The sequence below is a fragment of the Fragaria vesca genome, linkage group LG2, assembly GCF_000184155.1.
Source record: "Fragaria vesca subsp. vesca linkage group LG2, FraVesHawaii_1.0, whole genome shotgun sequence".
In the NCBI taxonomy this organism is placed as follows: Eukaryota; Viridiplantae; Streptophyta; class Magnoliopsida; order Rosales; family Rosaceae; genus Fragaria; species Fragaria vesca.
Genome location: NC_020492.1, coordinates 8,177,675 through 8,197,352, shown reverse-complemented (window position 1 = coordinate 8,197,352; position 19,678 = coordinate 8,177,675). Strand labels below are relative to the sequence as shown.

The following is a 19,678-nucleotide window of genomic DNA, read 5'->3' as shown; positions in this document are numbered from 1 at the left end:
ACAATAGCCGACGAAAAATAGTTCGTCGGCTAAGTCTGGACAATAGCCGACGATGGTCTTTAGATTCGTCGGCTAAAGCCATCACCAGGGACCCTTTCCCGACGACACTATAGCCGACGAGCCTTCGTTGGCTAAGGTCTTAGCCGACGAATTAGGATAACAGGCCGACGAAAATATTTCGTCGGCTAAAGTACTTGTCCTGGTAGTGTATATAGGCTTTCTCAAGTAAAGATGTCCTTATTTATTCTTACGGTACGGATTTCCACTTTAGACTCACTTTTTAATCGAATTTTCACGTATCCACCGTCCAGTTTTTAGATACTAATGCATAGATCATCTCTATAAAATTTCAGCCAATTTGGTCATTATTAAGACACTCAAAACTGTGTTTTTCTGTATAAACATGAACCGTTCAAGTTTGACAGAATTATGTTTGCCCATTAGTCTAATCGAATTTGAGTGCCTTAATGATAAAAAAAATTGGCTGAAATTTTGCATAGATGATCTATACATTAATATCTAAAGACTAGACGGTAAAGATGTGAAAATTCGATTGAAAAATTAGTCTAAAGTGGAAATCCGCACCGTAAGAATAAATAAGGATCTTCTTAACCAAGAAAGCATATATGTATGTATGTATGTATACATATTTTGAGTGTTAGGAGAGTCGAATATGAATTTACTTAGATTATGACTCATAAATATCGTGTTATATCTAACCGGGTCCGTCAATTATTATGTGTGACTTTACACGCTTTTGGTGACTTCAAGTATCTTTTTATTTAACTTAAATTTTCAGATTTGCAAAAATTTTATTGTATTTCTCCTTTTTTGTTATTTTCTTAATTAAAACGAGATTCCAATGATATATATCATCCGGGAGAGGTGAGGGACTGGAGAGCCTCGATCTCCCGGGATTAGGACACAATCCCTACTGCGGTAAGAAAACCCTTGATATCATGCTTCTTACTTTGAAAAAAGAAATGGAACGAAATCTGATGGAGGAGAAATGCATCGATCTATATATTGTATAAATCGAGCAATATCGATCTATACTTAATTAGTTGAGTAAGTTGTTGGCTTTATATATCTCTGCACTTATCTGTTGGCTCTTGAAAGTTGAAACCATCTATATGCACTTTAAAACCATATCTGCAATCAGCCATAATCTTTATGTAATTAGCTGTGTGATGAAAATAATTATTCGTAGAGTCCTGCATTACATTCGTATTTTTGTTGAACGACAACTCAAAAATAATTTATTTGATTAAGGTCGCATTCCACCATTTCTACATTAGAGAATATCATTTGTCTCTATACAACCTATATATATATTTTCGAAATGCTGGTGACAGTATTCTTAGTTTTATTATGAAGTGAAAGAGATATAACGCACAAAGTCCAATTAGAAAATCTAAATTATCACTCAACAATAGTGAGCAAGTCTACTGCCCCTTGTTTGTTTAAACTATAGTCTGAACTGGTTGGCGCCTATTTCGTTTACTAAAGAGTGTAAGACTAAGAATTCAATCTCATTAATATTTTTATGAGAGTGTGGGTATGTGTGTGTATATATATATACATATATATATATATATAAATATATATTATGTGTTTGTTATTGGTGGTAACATTACATGGTACTTGCATTAGGGTCGACGTCGGAGAAAGATCATTGTGCTACTAATCCTGCTATAAGTCAATAGGTAGGACTTGGCACTAGAATGGTTGCCTTTTCTTGATAATCTTTCTTTACACCAAAAGCAAAAAAATAATTAAAAGTTTGAAATCATCGTAGACCATTGTACCAAAGTTATGATTATATTGTTTGATCTTTTATTGTTGTACATATATATATATATATATATATATTCAGTTTATTTATATATACTAGTCTTTCACTTGTGCATCGTGCATCACAATCACCTATATTGGTTAATTTTGGTTTAGTTCTCCTCAATCATCTCTATTAATTTTTTTATTTTATTTTGTTTATATATTTTCTTGTTTACTAGAATAACTTTTATTTTTAGAGTAATTTTATTCACACATCCTAAAATACTAAATACACATTCCTTACTTAATACCCCACTTATTAAATATGTTATTATTAGATTTTACTAAATACACAACCCATAACTTCCCAAACTACCCTTGAAATACAAAAGACTTTAATTTCAAAAATATTATTCTAGCATTTTAGGTTTTAGTTCAATTTCTTAAGAGATATAAGATCAATTTCTCAAGATATGTGGATTGGAAATGAACTCAACATTTTGTTGAAATTGAAGAATGCAAAATTTAGGTTTTCATTTTTAGTCTGCACTTTATGAACAATCATTGAAATTTATTAGAAAATTATATATCAAATAAGCACAGACCAGCTCGTATGAAACTAGAATAAAAATCAAGATAAATAGCATGAAACTGAGCATAATTTTTGAAGCCAAAATCATGAACCCAAATGAAAGATCTTTCTCGATCATCTCCTTTTAGTGGCACAGATCCTAGCTCTCAAGGTTCAATATTAGTTTTTTATTGTTCAGTTTGATGTTTTTTGGTAATTTCATAGACTAATATAATTTAATAATAATGAGGTTGTAAAAAAGGAGATGTGTATGTAGAAAATTGGGATGTGTGAATAAAATTTCTGTTATTTTTATTTGTTTTAGTTGTCTTATTAAAGGTAATTATGGCACTCACAATTTGGTAAATTTCCTGATTGCTATCTTTTTTATAGTAGAGATATATCTATATCTATTTTTACTTTAAAACGAAGTTAATTTGGAACCCAACATAAGTAGTTGGAAGGATTTCTCTCAGCCGGCGGTGAGTGCTCCGGTGCAGGTTCATTAGCCGGCCAGTAGGGATTTCGATCCTCTCCGAGAAGAAGTGTGACGCCTCTGTCTTGGTGGAGCTGGATCTGGGGAAGAGGCTGAAAGGTCCTGTGACCATGCTTGAAGCCAATTTGGCTCCTCTAGGCTCTATGTTGGAGCTTTCTTTGACTCACTTTGCAGGTACTCTGATTATTTCCCCTCCAAAAAAACGCAACGTTGGAAGACCGATGGGCTTAAAGAATCAACCTAAGGAGGTAATCGCCGCAGTTTCCAAAACTCTAAAGCAGAGGAGGAGGACAACCGGTTTGGTCAAACGAACCCTTGCCCTTGAGGGTGGACTTGGAGCGAGTTCGGAGGCCTCACCAGTTCTAGATATGGCGGTTGTTGTGGATCCCAAGGCAACCTCCTCTGCGTAGGATGATTCTGGGATGTTCTTTTTTTACAAGTTTAGGGCATGCCCACCCCTGTTACTTATAGCTTTGGTTTTTGCTTTATTTTGGTTAAACTCTATGGTAGTTTCATTTAGGTTGCTTTCGAGCTATCTAGCATGGTTTCATTCCCTCGGCCCTTGTGGGCGGGTCATGTTGTAATTACCATTTTTTTTTGGATGAAAAGCTTCATGTCCCTGTTTCAAAAAAAAAAAAAAGTAGCCGGAAGGATCATCCTTACATCCCAAGGTTTGATTGACTATAAGTATATAAATTGTGGGTAAGGCTAGGGTATGTTAATGCATGTGATGCATCAACTTTGTCCTCAAGTTATAAAGTGAGTCCTCAAAGATGTAATATTAGCCCTCAAAGATGTAATATTAGCCCTCAAAGTTAAAATATAAGTCGTTAAAGTTGTAAAAAAAAATTAGTTACAACATTAGTCCTCATTTGTTGTTAAAGTGGTAATTGAGTCATCAAAGATGTACGTAATATGAGTCTTCAAAGTTGTCACAACTTTTTTTTAATCACTTTAAAGACTCAATTACCACTGTAAGCACATATTTTATCAATTTAATGACACATAATTATTAATGTTGTAATTAGAAAATTTTACAATTTTAAGGACTTATGTTACAACTTCAATAATTAATATTACTAGTTTAAGGACTCAGTTTACAAATTTGATGCATCATATCATTCACATGCATTAACACGTACATTGAAAAAGAAAAAAAGTATGTAAATTGAGTGGAGGGATGAAGAACCTAAACCGTACATTCTTTGATCTACTAAACTATCCTTAATCAATAATTTACGGAATAAGGATTTCACTTCTTATTTTACAATCCGACTAGAGTCATTCTTTATGTTACGAAAAAAAATTCAAGCAAAAAGAAAAGAATGAGTGTGGTCTTTGGAAATCATCATTAATTGGTACAACAAATCTTACGTACGTTGGTGTTTCCCGGCAATTTGGCAAGTGTGTGAAAGCAAAACAATCGAAAGAATAATATATATACTGTATATACACGTACATCGTCACCTACCCTCTTGTTATTACCGTTCATTTGTTCAAACCTTTTATAATGACATGCATTCAAATCAACCAGTGAAAATTAAACAAAATCAACAACAATGTTAGGTGTGAATTTTGTTTTTATTGGTCAATAGTGTTAGGCGTACGAATTGAAGAACTACTACTGCGTTTGAAGAAATGTAGTACGTATAAAATAATTGTATAATGTATAAACGATGTTGTAATTTGACTTCAATATTTGAGGTGTTGCTTTAAACGTGCAAAAAATTAGATTAAAGAAAACTATACATACATGTCCAGATTTATTAATTGAAGATTACGATCGATGTCAAAATCACCCCTGATATTAAGTACGTAGTTCCCGTAGACGTCAATAATACATAATTAATTAATTACGTTTTAATGAATACCATTATTTAGGGGTTTTTGGCTCCCAAGCCCTAAACCATTGGTTGTATGTTGGTTAGGCCTTTTGAGCTCTCAAAGTGAGAATGAGTTGGAACTTCGACCAACCAACGTACTCATATGTCGGAAATTAAGTGAAAGTCGGTTTTGGTATATATGATTTGTGCGAAGTGGCGGTGATAAGTGATAACAATCTCCAGTCTTGTGAAGTGGTGATGTATACAGATCAGATTCATTCATATTTAGGACAAAACCAATCTTACAAAGGGGGAAGACTAGAAATGATATCATGCAACAACAGACTCGATCATTCGAGATCATTACCAAGGTTAATTAGGGCTATATATATTTTCCCTTGAAGTAATATATGTTATGAATCTCTGATGACCTCCGGTACAAATCCCCTTGATCTGGGTTTCATTACTTTGAGAATTACTGTATAGCTAGCTAGCCTAACAGTACTACTCATGATTATCGATGTCAAGTACTGATTGGGTAACCCAGTAATACATGCATGCATGACTTAATAATGAGTACCAACTTTATAAAGTAAGATATATGATTAGATTTCCAAAGAAATTTACAAGGAAAATCTGAAGGGATCTGAAGGGATTGCTAAGCAAGTAACTACTATCTCTAAATGTTCCTGCTCCGTTGTCAACAGTCTGGGGCATGATCATTTGTACCCATACACACCATTAACTCTTATGGCTTTTAACGCTTAAAGGCACTAGCTTTGGGGTCTTGTAGTACGTTCTTAAGCGGAAGCAACTGCTGTGACATCTTTGTTTGATCGGTTGTACTTCATGTGGCTCTTAACAAGTTGTCCAGCTGCAATAGCAGACATGAGAGATAGCTCTCCGGCAAGAACAGAACCAGCTACAACACTGGCCAACTGCCTTGCGTTTGTTCCTGGTGCCTCTCTGTTAGCACCCTTCACTCCAAGCAAGTTCAAACAAGCAGACTGAGATGCAAGTTGGGTTCCTCCTCCTACTGTGCCAACCTCAATAGAAGGCATGGTCACTGAGACGTGCAGATCCTTTCCATCATTGATAGCTTCCATCATGGTGATACAGTGAGAGCTCTCAATGTTTTGAGCCGGGTCTTGACCAGTGGCAAGGTAGACGGCTGAAACAATGTTACTGGCATGTGCATTGAAACCACCAAGAGCACCAGCAATAGCGGATCCAGTAAGATTCTTGAGCATGTTAAGCTCCACCAAGGCGGCGACGTTGGTTTTCAACACCTTTGACACTATGTCTCCCTTGATCACAGCCTCGCAAACCACAGATTTGCCACGGCCTTCGATCCAGTTAACAGCAGCAGGCTTCTTGTCTGAGCAGTAGTTACCGGATATGCCAATGACATCCATGTCAGGGAAGTCATTCTGGAGGAAATCGAGAACGTTTTGAACACCTTTAGAGACCATGTTCATCCCCATAGCATCACCTGTGCTGCAGGTGAATCTCATGTAAAGGTTCTTCCCGGCAACAGCACACTTGACAGTCTGAAGTCTACCAAATCTGCTAGATTTGTTGAAAACCATGGAAATGGTTTCATAGTTTTCAGGGTCTTCCATGAAAAACTTCAACTCAGCGGCTCTTTTGGCAGAGTTGAATCTGACAACAGGTGCTCTGGTCATTCCGTCTTTCAAAAGACACTGGAAGCTCCACCAGACAAGTTGATGGCTTTGCAACCACGGTTGGTACTGGCCACCAAGCAACCCTCAGTTGTGGCCATGGGAACTGAGAACTCTCTTCCATTGAGCATAAGAGGCCCAGCAATCCCAACAGGAATGGTAATATATCCAACAGGCATTTCACAACATTGACCCAAGATTGACTCGTAATCAAAGCCTTCCAAAGGCAAACCCTCCAAAGACTTGCCTGTAACTCTCTGTAGAGCCTCACGCCTAATAGAAGCTGCCCTCTTGCAGTCGCCCAGCTTTGTCTCGAGTGAGTATGAAGGAATGGTTCCGGCAACCACAGCCTTGATAATCCCCTCGTCTTCTTCAGTAGGTGGTGGGGTCTCGATCATTGCCTTCTCTTCAAACACCTTTGGGGCAACTTTAGGAGCAGGTTCAGGTGAAGCAATAGGTGCCATTTTGGTAATTGAGAAATCCAGGGCCTGACCGCAAGGGACTTTGCGAGCATCCTCCTTGAGAATAATCTCTTCCTCGTCATCGTCGGCGGCCCAGATGTCATTGCTGGGCTGGAGAATGAGGGACTGAACGAAATCGATACCGAAGAAGCCGAGGAGGTAGATGAAGGAGGCTACAAAGGCTAGAATAGCTACGATCTCAGAGAGATTGATGATGTGGAGAGGAGTGTTGGTACGGATCTTCTCACGCCAGCTGGTGAGCAAGAAGTAGACGACGGAGAAGAAGAGAGCGAAGAACACAGCGTTGGTGATGTACAGTGGCAACGGCAAGGCGTCTGATGCCTTCACGACGTCCTTCTCATCGTCTACGAACTTGACCTTCATTTTCAAAGGCTTCCCTACTTTGGTGTTGCTGTACTCCATCGCCGATCGCCTTCCGACTTCCATCTTATGTTTTGGATGTCGAAGATGGAAAACAAGCCGCCGACCGGGATCGGACGAAGGAGAGAGAAGTGGGAACTGAGGAACTGAGAAGGCTTTGTGTTCGACTTGTTGTTGGTTTGAGTTTGAGTTAGAATGGTGGAGACGATGCGTATATATGGTGTTGGCTAAGCGTGGGAGTCGTAGTTCGCGTGCGAAGAAGGAAGCTGCATGGAGGGTCATCACTGTCGACTGTGATTGAATGAATGAATAAACAGTCAAAGGAATACACCTCTATTGTTTTACTTTATTGTGTTGTCTCTTTCCTCACTGTTTCTTGTAAGTGAAAATGAATTTGAAAACCCTAAACCTAGCATGAGTTTTTGAATACTAGCTAGCATCTGAAAGCCCTAAACCTAGCATAATTTAGGTGAGCAATATATGCAAATATGTCAAAGATGGAAGCATATATATATATGGGTGCGTCTATTGCCACCCTACAAACCATTATGTTCTCTTTACACCCCACTTATATATTTTTAATTGTAAGTATATTTTATTCACCTATTTACAATACCTAAAATACCATTTTCTCGTTTTTGCTTTATTCACCCTAAATTCTTTTTTCATCCTGCATACATTTTTTTCAATTTCAAATTTGTTTTGTTCACCCTACATTCGATCTCTTCTCGTCTATATATTTTTTAATTTTAAATTTACTTTATTCACCGATTTGCAATACACATAATATCAGCCTATTCCAATAACCATTAAACTCTAAAAACAAAATGAATTTCAAGAAAACCATAAGATTAAAATCATTTGGCTAAGTGAAATCACAAACTGAACAATAAAAATCACATTAAAGTATAAATCTCAATTAAAGAACAAGAAAAAACTCTCAAACTTAACAACTCATTGGTATCCGTTGATATCAAGATGCAAAATATTTGTAAACTCTACTTGGAAAAAGCTATGACGCTGATGAAAAAAAACAAATCTAATATATATAAGTGAGCAACTAGACATGGAATTTTACATACAAAATCGATATGAAAAATAATAAGTAAATGGATAGACGAAACATCAATAAAGAAAAAAAAACACAAACAGTTCACCTCACCTTCAGTTGAATGCTATTGTCTTATTTAGACTTCATAGAAAGATCGAATATGATAAATTTTGGGTAAAAGTTTATGAAGTACATGTTTATCTAAAAATAATAATAATTTGTAATTTGTAACAGTTAATTGTCTCTTGCTGTAATTTTACATTAGGGTATATCAGTTATTCAATAAATCAACAACGTGTGGGGTGAGTAAAGTGCTTTGTGGGGTGGCAATAGACACAGCCATATATAGACACACACACACACACATGACCCTTCTAATGAGGAATCCCTAGTTTTTTGGGGGTGGCAATAGACACAGCCATATATAGACACACACACACACATGACCCTTCTAATGAGGAATCCCTATTTTTGTCACTTTTAGGAATAGACTCACATCATTAGATCTGTTTTTTAATGGGCTTGGATGACTAAGATTAAAATAAAAAAACTTAACAGATATGTCAAACCTACATCGTTCAATATCATTAAAAATAAATCAAATATTTAGATGATCGACTTAACGATCACCAAATTTTATAAAAATTTATAGAAATTATCTACTCATATACACCTACAAACTTAGTGACCGGGAAGTTTGTCAAATACACTATCCCTAGAAATAAACAAAAAAATGGATCCCTCATTGAAAGGGGGTTGATATATATATATATGTATTTATATGTATTGGAATAATTCTTCGTCTAAATACGTCTGACACTATATATGTTACATTCCCGTACAGTCGATTTAACATCATGTATTGAAAGTGTACTTCTTTAAACCTTCAAACTAGAAGAAATCAATTAAACAACAATAAGCAATTGATGATGGTAACTATAGATACCCTATAATAGTAAAATTTACAAAGTTTACAATTCTAGTATAGTTGAATTTGGTTCGATGATCGATCACCTTTCACTCAAACACAATGTTGTTGTCATCAAATCAAACTATACAACGCACTAAATGCAACCACCCATGAGTTTCACACGAATTTTCTACCATGATGATAACGAGATGTTCAATCTGTGATCCATTCAATAAGTGTTGAATAACAAGCGCGCTTTGATCGATTGAATGCAATAAGTGTTGTATTAATCCTCTTCTTTAATTAATTAGTTCTCTGCTGATAAAGTGGTTAGAGAGATGTTAGATTCGTAAACGAAGGAGGAGAAGAAACCAAATTCATTTGTTCGATCTAAAAACGATTCTTAGCGCGCTGTTATCAAAACAGCTGTTGATGAAACCAATTAAGTCGATGCATTGCATGCATGGTGTTCTTATACCTGAATGACACGACTCGGTCTCTAATCATTTTATAAGCTAGCTAGGATATGTGGAAATTAAGATAGATAGATCCACCGCTAGCTAGCTCGATCACAAAGTCCAACAGAAAGCTAGCTGTAGAATTTACATTCCGTAAAAGAAACACGAACACAGAAAAGGGATCCCAAATTAAGCTTATCGATTCGTATATAGTCTGAACTGGTTGGCGCTCGCTTATTTCTTTTACCAATTACGACTCGCGATTTTCAGTTCACATTGTACGTACGCAGGACTTTAATATTTTTTGTTGCTTTCTCTAATTAATTTTCTTAGCTAATTAACGTTGCTGTGATATACCACTAGGGCAAAACAAAGGAATAATTAAGGACGATAAGGTTGAAGATGTATGCGTGGATTAAGACTCGACCAACCACTACTCGATCTACTGTAAAACCCTATAGGTAGCTAGCTGCTATATATATCCAGCAGATCGAGCAGAAAATTTGTACTCCGTAACGTACTCCAATAGTGCATATTTCCCGTATAACAATAATGACAGAAAGACTCCAAATTAATGTGGACTAGTGCAGCTAGCATTGATCGCAGTATGGAGGTTCAAGACCGCTAGCTCTCACAACCAAGTGTTTTTTCTTTGATTTGTTTCAGTCTCCGGCCAATTTCTCTCTACACCTACTGTACGCAATTACGTATTTACCATGCATGCAAAATTAAAGGACGTACGTAACTACACGATCCACGTCATAATTATACATGACGTTAATATTACATGAAATTAAATTATACATGTATGGGTAAGTTAATGTGCGGCAATTATATTTATATATATATATATATATAGTTGCATACTGTATATAACATCAGACTTTGATGTTTCTTGTTGCTTTAATTTTAGTGTAATAAGAGAAGAGATTGGATTAGCTCCTCATGGACCAACTGCATCCATGTCCGTCTCTTTTCTTTTGAATATATATGTTGAATAATCAAAAGGATACAAAGAAAAGACATGAAAATCTCTCTCAAAAACCCAACGTACAAGCAAGAAGAAAATCAACAAACTCTAAATTATGGGTAGTGCCCCGATATATACCTACCACCCGATTTCCTCCATGAGAAAAACGCACAGCATGCATTTTAAATTTGCAAGAAAACGAAAACAGCTCTGCCACATAATACTCTTTGCTGATTTGAGTGATTTGGAGTGTCGTTCTGTATCAAGAAATACATAAACATTGAAAACAATGTGTTATTCATGGTTTCAATCCCATTTGAAATAATTGATCGAGATAAAACAGTTGATTGAGATTGGATCATCTTGAAACATGCATCTCATATGTAAAGTGGTACAAGTATGCTATATATGATCCATCTTTGAGTTTACAGTATATATCGATCTACGTACATTATTTCTCCATTTGTAAATTGATATCTAATCTTCTCTGCTTTCTTAATTAATATCATAATTTCATCCACTAAATGTTTTTTCAAATATTATCTTGATCAACGTACCGCGATGTAAATACGTACTGATTCTACTATTTTATACGGTGCAACTTAAAAAACGTGCATATATCAACTGAAATCATAGAATCGATCAACATATATATCGATGGAAATTAAGAAGATTACAATACAATATCAACAAATCGATCCCCACGGTTCTCCTTTTTCCTTTGAAATTTATATACATAGTAAATTGTATACTTACGACTAGTTTTCCATGCTCTAAGTTTTCTTCAATTGAGAAAAACCCTAAGCAATAATGCATGAAGATTTTTCTAAATCTTGAGTCAGTGCTAACTAGTTAGTCTTCAAATAGTATCGGCCCCCAACGCGATTACGAAATATAAGTTATCAGCATGCTTGCGCGTAGTTAATCTTGCGTAGCAACACATGCACTACCGGCAAATGTGAAATTAATGTGAAAATAATATTAGGTACGTAATCTCTTTCTCCTCTCTACTCTTGTTATTATCAGATCAAATCAAATGTAATATATACACACACACACGGGGCTTTGGAGTTTGGATTAATCTTGAATCCTTCAAACCTGATTTTATGTTGTTTATGTGGTACAGTTAAAGCTGCAAATAAGAATCTCACGATAACAAAACAAGAAGAGAATTCGAAATAAAACAAAATGAAGAACAACACGTACGAATACTGTTGAAGTTTTCTCCCAGAATAGGTAAAATGAAGAACATTGTTCTTCATTAATTATATTTCTTCGCTTTTCTTTTGTCTCTGAATTCTAGCTGATGTACGTAGTATTACAGAAAATAACAAAGCAGGCGAAAACAGATGAGCCAAGTCGACGTAGCAGTCGTAGCTGCTGGCCGGAATCTATGATTATAAGATTACAAAAAAGAGAACCGCCCTATAGCTATTCGTATAAATTTATTTATATAGTTGTATGGTGGATTTTCTAATTCCAACTTGTAGTTTTCAAATGACGCATGAACTATTCAAACTATTGAGTCAGTGACTCGGTTTCTATTTTTATTTTTGGAGGATCAATTTGGATTTGGCATTCTACTAATCTACTACGTATCCGATCTCCCTCCACCCAATGTTGATCGATTCCATTATTAGAGTAGCATTTTATATTTGCACGTTTTAAGTTGCATTTTTATGATATTTGAGGAGGGAGCAGCTATGTTCAACAGAATAATGCACATGTATGATCTTAATTATAGGAGTCATAACAGTTTTTCCTTTGTCAAAATTCATTGCATTATTGAAGTTCATATATGCCTGTAGGGTACCATAGCTAGGGTTTATAATTTTTCTGTTGACTGGGTAAGAACTGCGTGAACAAAACAGACACACACATATATACAGCATACCAGAATTACTACAACGGTACTAGCTACCACATATATATATATATATATATATATATAATTGATCAAGTGGCCGGAATATATTTATGTCTTAGTAAAGGAAATAGGCGGCCGCCAGCCAGTTCAGACTATGGAGGCCATTGTTTGTTGGCCATTTAATCATGTATCTCTGTGGAAAACAAGATTGCCAAAGACTTTATAGGTGATTTTGCCGGATTATGTTAACGCAAGAGATCGATCCATGCCAGCAATCAAACATGTCATTTGACTTGCGAGTTTTTTTTTCCATGGATACATTTTGACTTATGAGTTAGACGAATACGACCGACTCTGTTACTCTTTCCAAACTATTCTTTCTTGGTTGGCTCTAGCTAGCTAGGCGATCTGCGGTTATAAAAGCAGGAAATTTGTCTCAATGATACGGTACACCTAACAAGTCAGAAACCATGGATTATTAAGTGCAGAAAATGAAAGGAATAAAGAAGGCAATAATGAGCAACATCATGTATTCAATCGTACGTAATAGTGATCAATGTTAGAGAGGAAATATCACATCATACCTAATTGTATCGATGTTAGAGAGGAAATATCACATTATGCCAATTATATCGAGTTTTTTTGTGGTTAAAACCCAACACCTTAAAAGTGGTTAAGTTAATTGAGACATTATCGGTACAATGATGATTTAAGAGTCACGCTTGCCCATGTTCAAGTAACAACACATCACAACCTATTCATTGGTTAGTACTGAAATCCTTACATATGCATGGTTAACATGAGAGTTCTATCCAGAACTGGCCTTGGGCCATGTTTTTAATTTGGGCCCCAAAAAAAGTACCAAACATATATATATATATACGGATTTTCTCAGCTGCGGACGTCCGCACCAATTTTTTGGTGCGGATTTCTATTTTTGCACCACTTCCCGATCGAATTTTCTCAAACTTCCTTCTAGACATATCTAGATCATCTTGTGTAAATCATCTCTGCAAAATTTCAGCCAATTTGGTGATCGTTAAGGCCCTCAAACTTGCGTTACAAAACTGACGGACTGAATTCTGTCCGGTTCATCATCTCCATTTGTTTTTCGATTTTGAGGGCTTTAACGATCACTAAATTGGCTGAAATTTTGCAGAGATGATCTACACAAGATGATCTAGATATGTCTAGAAGGAAGTTTGAGGAAATTCGATCGGGAAGTGATGCAAAAAATGGAAATCCGCACCAAAGTTTTTGGTGCGGACGTCCGCAGCCAAGAAAGGCTGTATATATATATATATATATATATATATATATATATATATATATATATATATATATAATCATGGCTCTTCCATTGAGGGATCCCTATTTTTTTGTCACTTTAGGAATAGGCCCAAATCATTAGATCTGTTTTTTAATGGGCTTTGATGGCTGAGATTAAAACAAAAAACTTAACACTTATGTCAAACCTACACCATTCAAGATTATTAAAAAAACATCCCTCATTTGGATGACTTAACGATCACCAAATTTTCTGAAAATTTGTAGAAATAATCTACTCATATAGCCCAACGAACTAAATGGTGGAGATTTGATTTTGTGATCGAAAAGTTCGTCAAATGATCTATCCCTAGAAATGAAAAAAAAATAGACCCCTCATTGAAAGGGCCCTGTATATATAATTGGCATGTACTAAACATCTAAACCCACGCAACTTCTGTTTTCTGTCTTTCTCTTTGATCGAGTCATCGAGTGCTGCACGTTGGCCACGCCCCCACCACCCGCACGCGTCTTTCTCAGTTTCTCATATCAAGGTCTCCTTGCAGCAGGCCAACAACCCTCGACTTCTCTGAGTTCTCTCTGATGAAAGTCAGGTAAGTCTATCGTCCTCCTCCTATGAGTCTAATCCCATAGTTTTTGCAATTTCATAGTTCAGAACTTGAAATTGAGAATGAAAAGGGTTTTGATTTCAATTAGGAAGACTGATTGTGAGATAGGTTTTGATTTGAGTATTTGAATCATTGAATGTTTGATTTCATGTCTTTGTTTATGTCTAAAATTCTGTAGGTTTATGTTTTGCAGGGTGCTATATGGCTCCAATAAGGAAGTATCATTCTGGGGCTAAAAAAAGAAAAGAGAGGCAGAGAAGTGAAGCAAAAAGCAAGTATATATACTTTTTGGCAGGGAGCCTGAAATTTTTTTTTGCTTGGAGCCCCCAAATTCTCAAGACCGGCCCTGGTTTTATCTTCAATTTTGTTGAAGAAACTTCACCATTCTCAATTAACTTTCTAATGCTAACTTCCATTGATTAGCTAGAAGTAAAAGATCAGATCACAGAGTCCAGATCATCGGCAATAATTTTTTTTCTTTCGGGCATGTACTTTCTATAAGATTCCTGAGAGTAAAGAGTATAATGAACACATATATATCGAAAATGGGTACGCGTACGTGAACACTAGCTATTGTAAATTGGCCACAGTGGCTCATAGCACTAACACCAGTAACACGATTTGGATAGGGTTCTATCGATCGTGGAGGATATAATGATATATAGACCTTGACCATTAATCTTTTCTTTTCGTCAAATTTTGAGCATAGAATGTCTTCAATACCATTATACCAGAACTCAAAATTATGATTAACAAAGATAGAGATAAAGATAAGAAACGCACACAGCTTCAAGCAATATAGTAAGAGATCGAAAAGATACTGGGACAAATAAGAGAGTAAGAAATTGCTGAGAAAGAAACACCTCAAATGGAATTATAGGTGTACTCGTTTGACTGTTTACTCATTCTCAGTGACGATCATGCACGTAGCTTCCTGCTTCGCACGCGAGCTCTTGACTCACACGCCTCAATCAACACTATATATAGACCTCCCTCCTTTCCATTCTATATCAAACTCAAACCATCACAGAAAACAACCAGAACAGGAATATCCAAGCCTGTTCAGTTTTCCAAAGCTCACCTTTCTCTCTTCTTCAACCTCTTACCATCTTCAATATATCCAACACATAAGATGGAAGTCGGAAAGAGATCGGCGATGGAGCAATACACGACCAAGTCAGGGAAGCCTTTGAAAATGAAGGTCAAGTTCGTAGACGATGAGAAGGACGTCGTGAAGGCATCAGACGCCTTGCCGTTGCCACTGTACATCACCAACGCTGTGTTCTTCGCTCTCTTCTTCTCCGTCGTCTACTTCTTGCTCACCAGCTGGCGTGAGAAGATCCGTACCAACACTCCTCTCCACATCATCAATCTCTCTGAGATCGTAGCTATTCTAGCCTTTGTAGCCTCCTTCATCTACCTCCTCGGCTTCTTCGGTATCGATTTCGTTCAGTCCCTCATTCTCCAGCCCAGCAATGACATCTGGGCCGCCGACGATGACGAGGAAGAGATTATTCTCAAGGAGGATGCTCGCAAAGTCCCTTGCGGTCAGGCCCTGGATTTCTCAATTACCAAAATGGCACCTATTGCTTCACCTGAACCTGCTCCTAAAGTTGCCCCAAAGGTGTTTGAAGAGAAGGCAATGATCGAGACCCCACCACCTACTGAAGAAGACGAGGGGATTATCAAGGCTGTGGTTGCCGGAACCATTCCTTCATACTCACTCGAGACAAAGCTGGGCGACTGCAAGAGGGCAGCTTCTATTAGGCGTGAGGCTCTACAGAGAGTTACAGGCAAGTCTTTGGAGGGTTTGCCTTTGGAAGGCTTTGATTACGAGTCAATCTTGGGTCAATGTTGTGAAATGCCTGTTGGATATATTACCATTCCTGTTGGGATTGCTGGGCCTCTTATGCTCAATGGAAGAGAGTTCTCAGTTCCCATGGCCACAACTGAGGGTTGCTTGGTGGCCAGTACCAACCGTGGTTGCAAAGCCATCAACTTGTCTGGTGGAGCTTCCAGTGTTCTTTTGAAAGACGGAATGACCAGAGCACCTGTTGTCAGATTCAACTCTGCCAAAAGAGCCGCTGAGTTGAAGTTTTTCATGGAAGACCCTGAAAACTATGAAACCATTTCCATGGTTTTCAACAAATCTAGCAGATTTGGTAGACTTCAGACTGTCAAGTGTGCTGTTGCCGGGAAGAACCTTTACATGAGATTCACCTGCAGCACAGGTGATGCTATGGGGATGAACATGGTCTCTAAAGGTGTTCAAAACGTTCTCGATTTCCTCCAGAATGACTTCCCTGACATGGATGTCATTGGCATATCCGGTAACTACTGTTCAGACAAGAAGCCTGCTGCTGTTAACTGGATCGAAGGTCGTGGCAAATCTGTGGTTTGCGAGGCCGTTATCAAGGGAGACATAGTCACGAAGGTGTTGAAAACAAACGTGGCAGCCTTGGTGGAGCTTAACATGCTCAAGAACCTTACAGGTTCTGCCATTGCTGGTGCTCTTGGTGGTTTCAATGCGCATGCTAGCAACATCGTTTCAGCAGTCTATCTAGCTACTGGTCAAGATCCTGCTCAGAACATTGAGAGTTCTCACTGCATCACCATGATGGAAGCCATCAATGATGGAAAGGATCTGCACGTCTCAGTGACCATGCCTTCTATTGAGGTTGGCACAGTAGGAGGAGGAACCCAACTTGCATCTCAGTCTGCTTGTTTGAACTTGCTTGGAGTGAAGGGTGCTAACAGAGAGGCACCAGGAACAAACGCAAGGCAGTTGGCCAGTGTTGTAGCTGGTTCTGTTCTTGCAGGAGAACTATCTCTCATGTCAGCTATTGCAGCTGGACAACTTGTTAAGAGCCACATGAAGTACAATAGATCAAACAAAGATGTCACAACTGTTACTTCTGCTTAGAGCTAGTTGACCCTTGATCCTCAAGATTCTTTTGTAAACTATTCCTTTGTAAAAAAATTTCGATGAGAAATCCAATGTCTTTTGAGCAGATTGGTACTCATTAATTAAACGAGCAGTTTCTATCCATTTGGTTTCTTTGTAATTAGGATTTTTGCTTTTTCATGGAGAGAGGTATTTGAGGATTTTAAGCCTATTGCAAGTGCTGCTTGCATTTTCCAATATTTAGTCACCTAGCTAGCATCTGTACATTCCATAATACTTGTTCTGTTGAGGACATGATTGGCCAGTCCCTGAGAGCTAGAACAATTCTGATGCATCAAGCTTCGAACAGAAGCAATTAACCTTTTTGTATATGTAAGAGAGACAAATTTAGTATTTCTACTAAATTACATAATTTCAGTAATAAATATGCAAAGATTTAATGGTGGAAGTGTTTTGGCCACAATCCTCAGCAGGAGTAAAAAGGTAACTAGCAGTACCAAAAAGTAAAAACTGGTTGCGGGGTGCCACCGCGCGGACGCGGAGTGTGAATTGCGCGTGTGTCTGGCTTCTAATCAAGCGAAAAGGGCTCCGGTGCCATCTCGCGGACGAGGAATAAACCACTATTCACCTGTGAATCGATACTCATTGTGAGAGCGAGCAGAGCAACTAATCAGGAAGAAAAGACGAGTCCGAACGGGCTCCGTAAACCAAAGCAAAGGATGTTTTAGCACTTAGGGTTTTGAGGATGCTCGAACATTTTTTTGTAGTTTGTATGATTTGATTGTATGTCTTGAATGATCCTCGAGCCCCCCGTATATAGAGACTCGCAACTAGCTGATACAATCACAAACTGATTCGGACTCAGCAATTAGAATGCCACAAGGACACGCCTTGATCGCGAACTGCATTATCCAGATGACACGCATCCAATCATAACAGACTCCGCCTAGACCATAAGCACTGCCTCCGCGCTATCCAACTGTAATCTCCTCCCGAACTCAAATAACAAGCAACCTTATCTCATGAGGTGCCACAGTCCTTGTTAAAATCTATCTTGGGCGCCCCGAAGCTCGCGACTCTTTAACGGGCTTTATATTAAAAAGGGCCACATGTATTGGCTCAAATGCTATCCAAAACCTATCACGTGGTCTTGGACCAAATATCAACCGGGCTCAAACAGGAAGTGAAATGTTTGTCTTCTTTTTTCCATGTGATAGGTGCATAATTATACATTGTTTGTATCAAAATCCTTTATGTTGAAGGAGAAAATATAACGAGAATAACGGTCTACTCATTCATTGATAGAAAGGCCTATTTATAGGCATTACATAGAGTATCCCGAAAGATTTAGAAGATCTATCAACTGTAATCTATTCTAATAAGGAAACCAGATTAACCAATCCTACGTGTATTAGGGCAAGACACATAATAGAAGGACAGAAGCATAATTTCCTTAAACACTCCCCCTTGTGTTGCGTCCCTAATACGTTATGGTGTTTCTGGTGTTGCCTCGGTAAAAACCTTGCCAAGTAAAACAAAAAACCTCGTGGGTAAAGCAAAAGACTTGGACGAAGGGAAAAAGAGCACAATGCACCAACTACAATTGAAGATAACATGTGATGCATGTAGACTCCCCCTGATGTCTACACAACGACTCCCCCTGATTGGTAACTCAATCTCGGAGTACAGATAAACGACGCAAGCCAATGCACTTCACATACTTCAAAAGTAGACTTAGGCAACGATTTAATCATTAAATCCAGCCATAATATGATTAGATCAGACTTGCTATGCTTAGCATTACTTTGATCTTCAAGGAGAAGGTTGCCTAACAACTCAAAACATAAGTTCGCGTTGAAAATCAGATTCACGCGTGGCATGACCTTTGTCTACTTAAACAGTCATAACGTCTTCGATACAATAGGTATGGACGAGCCGTATAAATTTCTGGAAACTAGATACACGTAGCTTTCCAACCATACGAGGTCCATAACCTAGTTCATCTCAAGCTGATCACAAAGCTCTGTCGAAGTTGACTGTTTTGCCAAAGCAGATTCTCAGACAGATCCATCCTATTTTACGAAAATAGCCATAACTCACTCAATATGATAGGTGTGATCAAATGGTTGGTGTTTCTGGAAAGTAGACACATAAACCTTTCCAATGGTACCAATTTCACCATTTTCCAACGAGTAGGCTATCATGTAGGTCCCGTGGAAGTTGACCTACGAAACTGGGCAGATTCTGATTTCGTATTTGATGTGTCTTTCTGTAGGGATGAATAAGCCTGAACCTTTCATAGAAGGAATCACTGCCATTACATTGGCGTTGTGTGGGGGCATCCGGCCGCTGCCTTGATGTTCCTTCACACTCATCTAAGAGGGCGTTGTAACATCCTTACTTATTTTGTTTTAATTAAAAGTTTTTTTTTT

The 19,678-nt window shown here is 37.7% G+C and overlaps 1 protein-coding gene and 1 pseudogene across 2 annotated transcripts; one reads left to right on the top strand and one right to left on the bottom strand.

Annotated features, from left to right (window-relative positions):
• Window positions 1-5,229: 5,229 nt before the first annotated feature.
• Window positions 5,230-7,371, bottom strand: LOC101309015 (annotated as a pseudogene). The gene has a single exon (XR_183917.1). The product of XR_183917.1 is annotated as a 3-hydroxy-3-methylglutaryl-coenzyme A reductase 2-like (transcript).
• An 8,102-nt stretch (window positions 7,372-15,473) lies between these two features.
• On the top strand, window positions 15,474-17,389 carry LOC101308723 (3-hydroxy-3-methylglutaryl-coenzyme A reductase 2-like). The gene has a single exon (XM_004290042.1). It carries the CDS (start codon window positions 15,474-15,476, stop codon window positions 17,262-17,264), a length of 1,791 nt encoding a protein of 596 aa, XP_004290090.1. The 3' UTR covers window positions 17,265-17,389.
• The last annotated feature ends 2,289 nt before the right edge of the window (window positions 17,390-19,678 follow it).

What these genes read in the sequence shown, in the direction of transcription:
- LOC101308723 (XM_004290042.1), top strand. Translation starts at nt 15,474, where the DNA reads ATGGAAGTCGGAAAGAGATCGGCGATGGAGCAATACACGACCAAGTCA.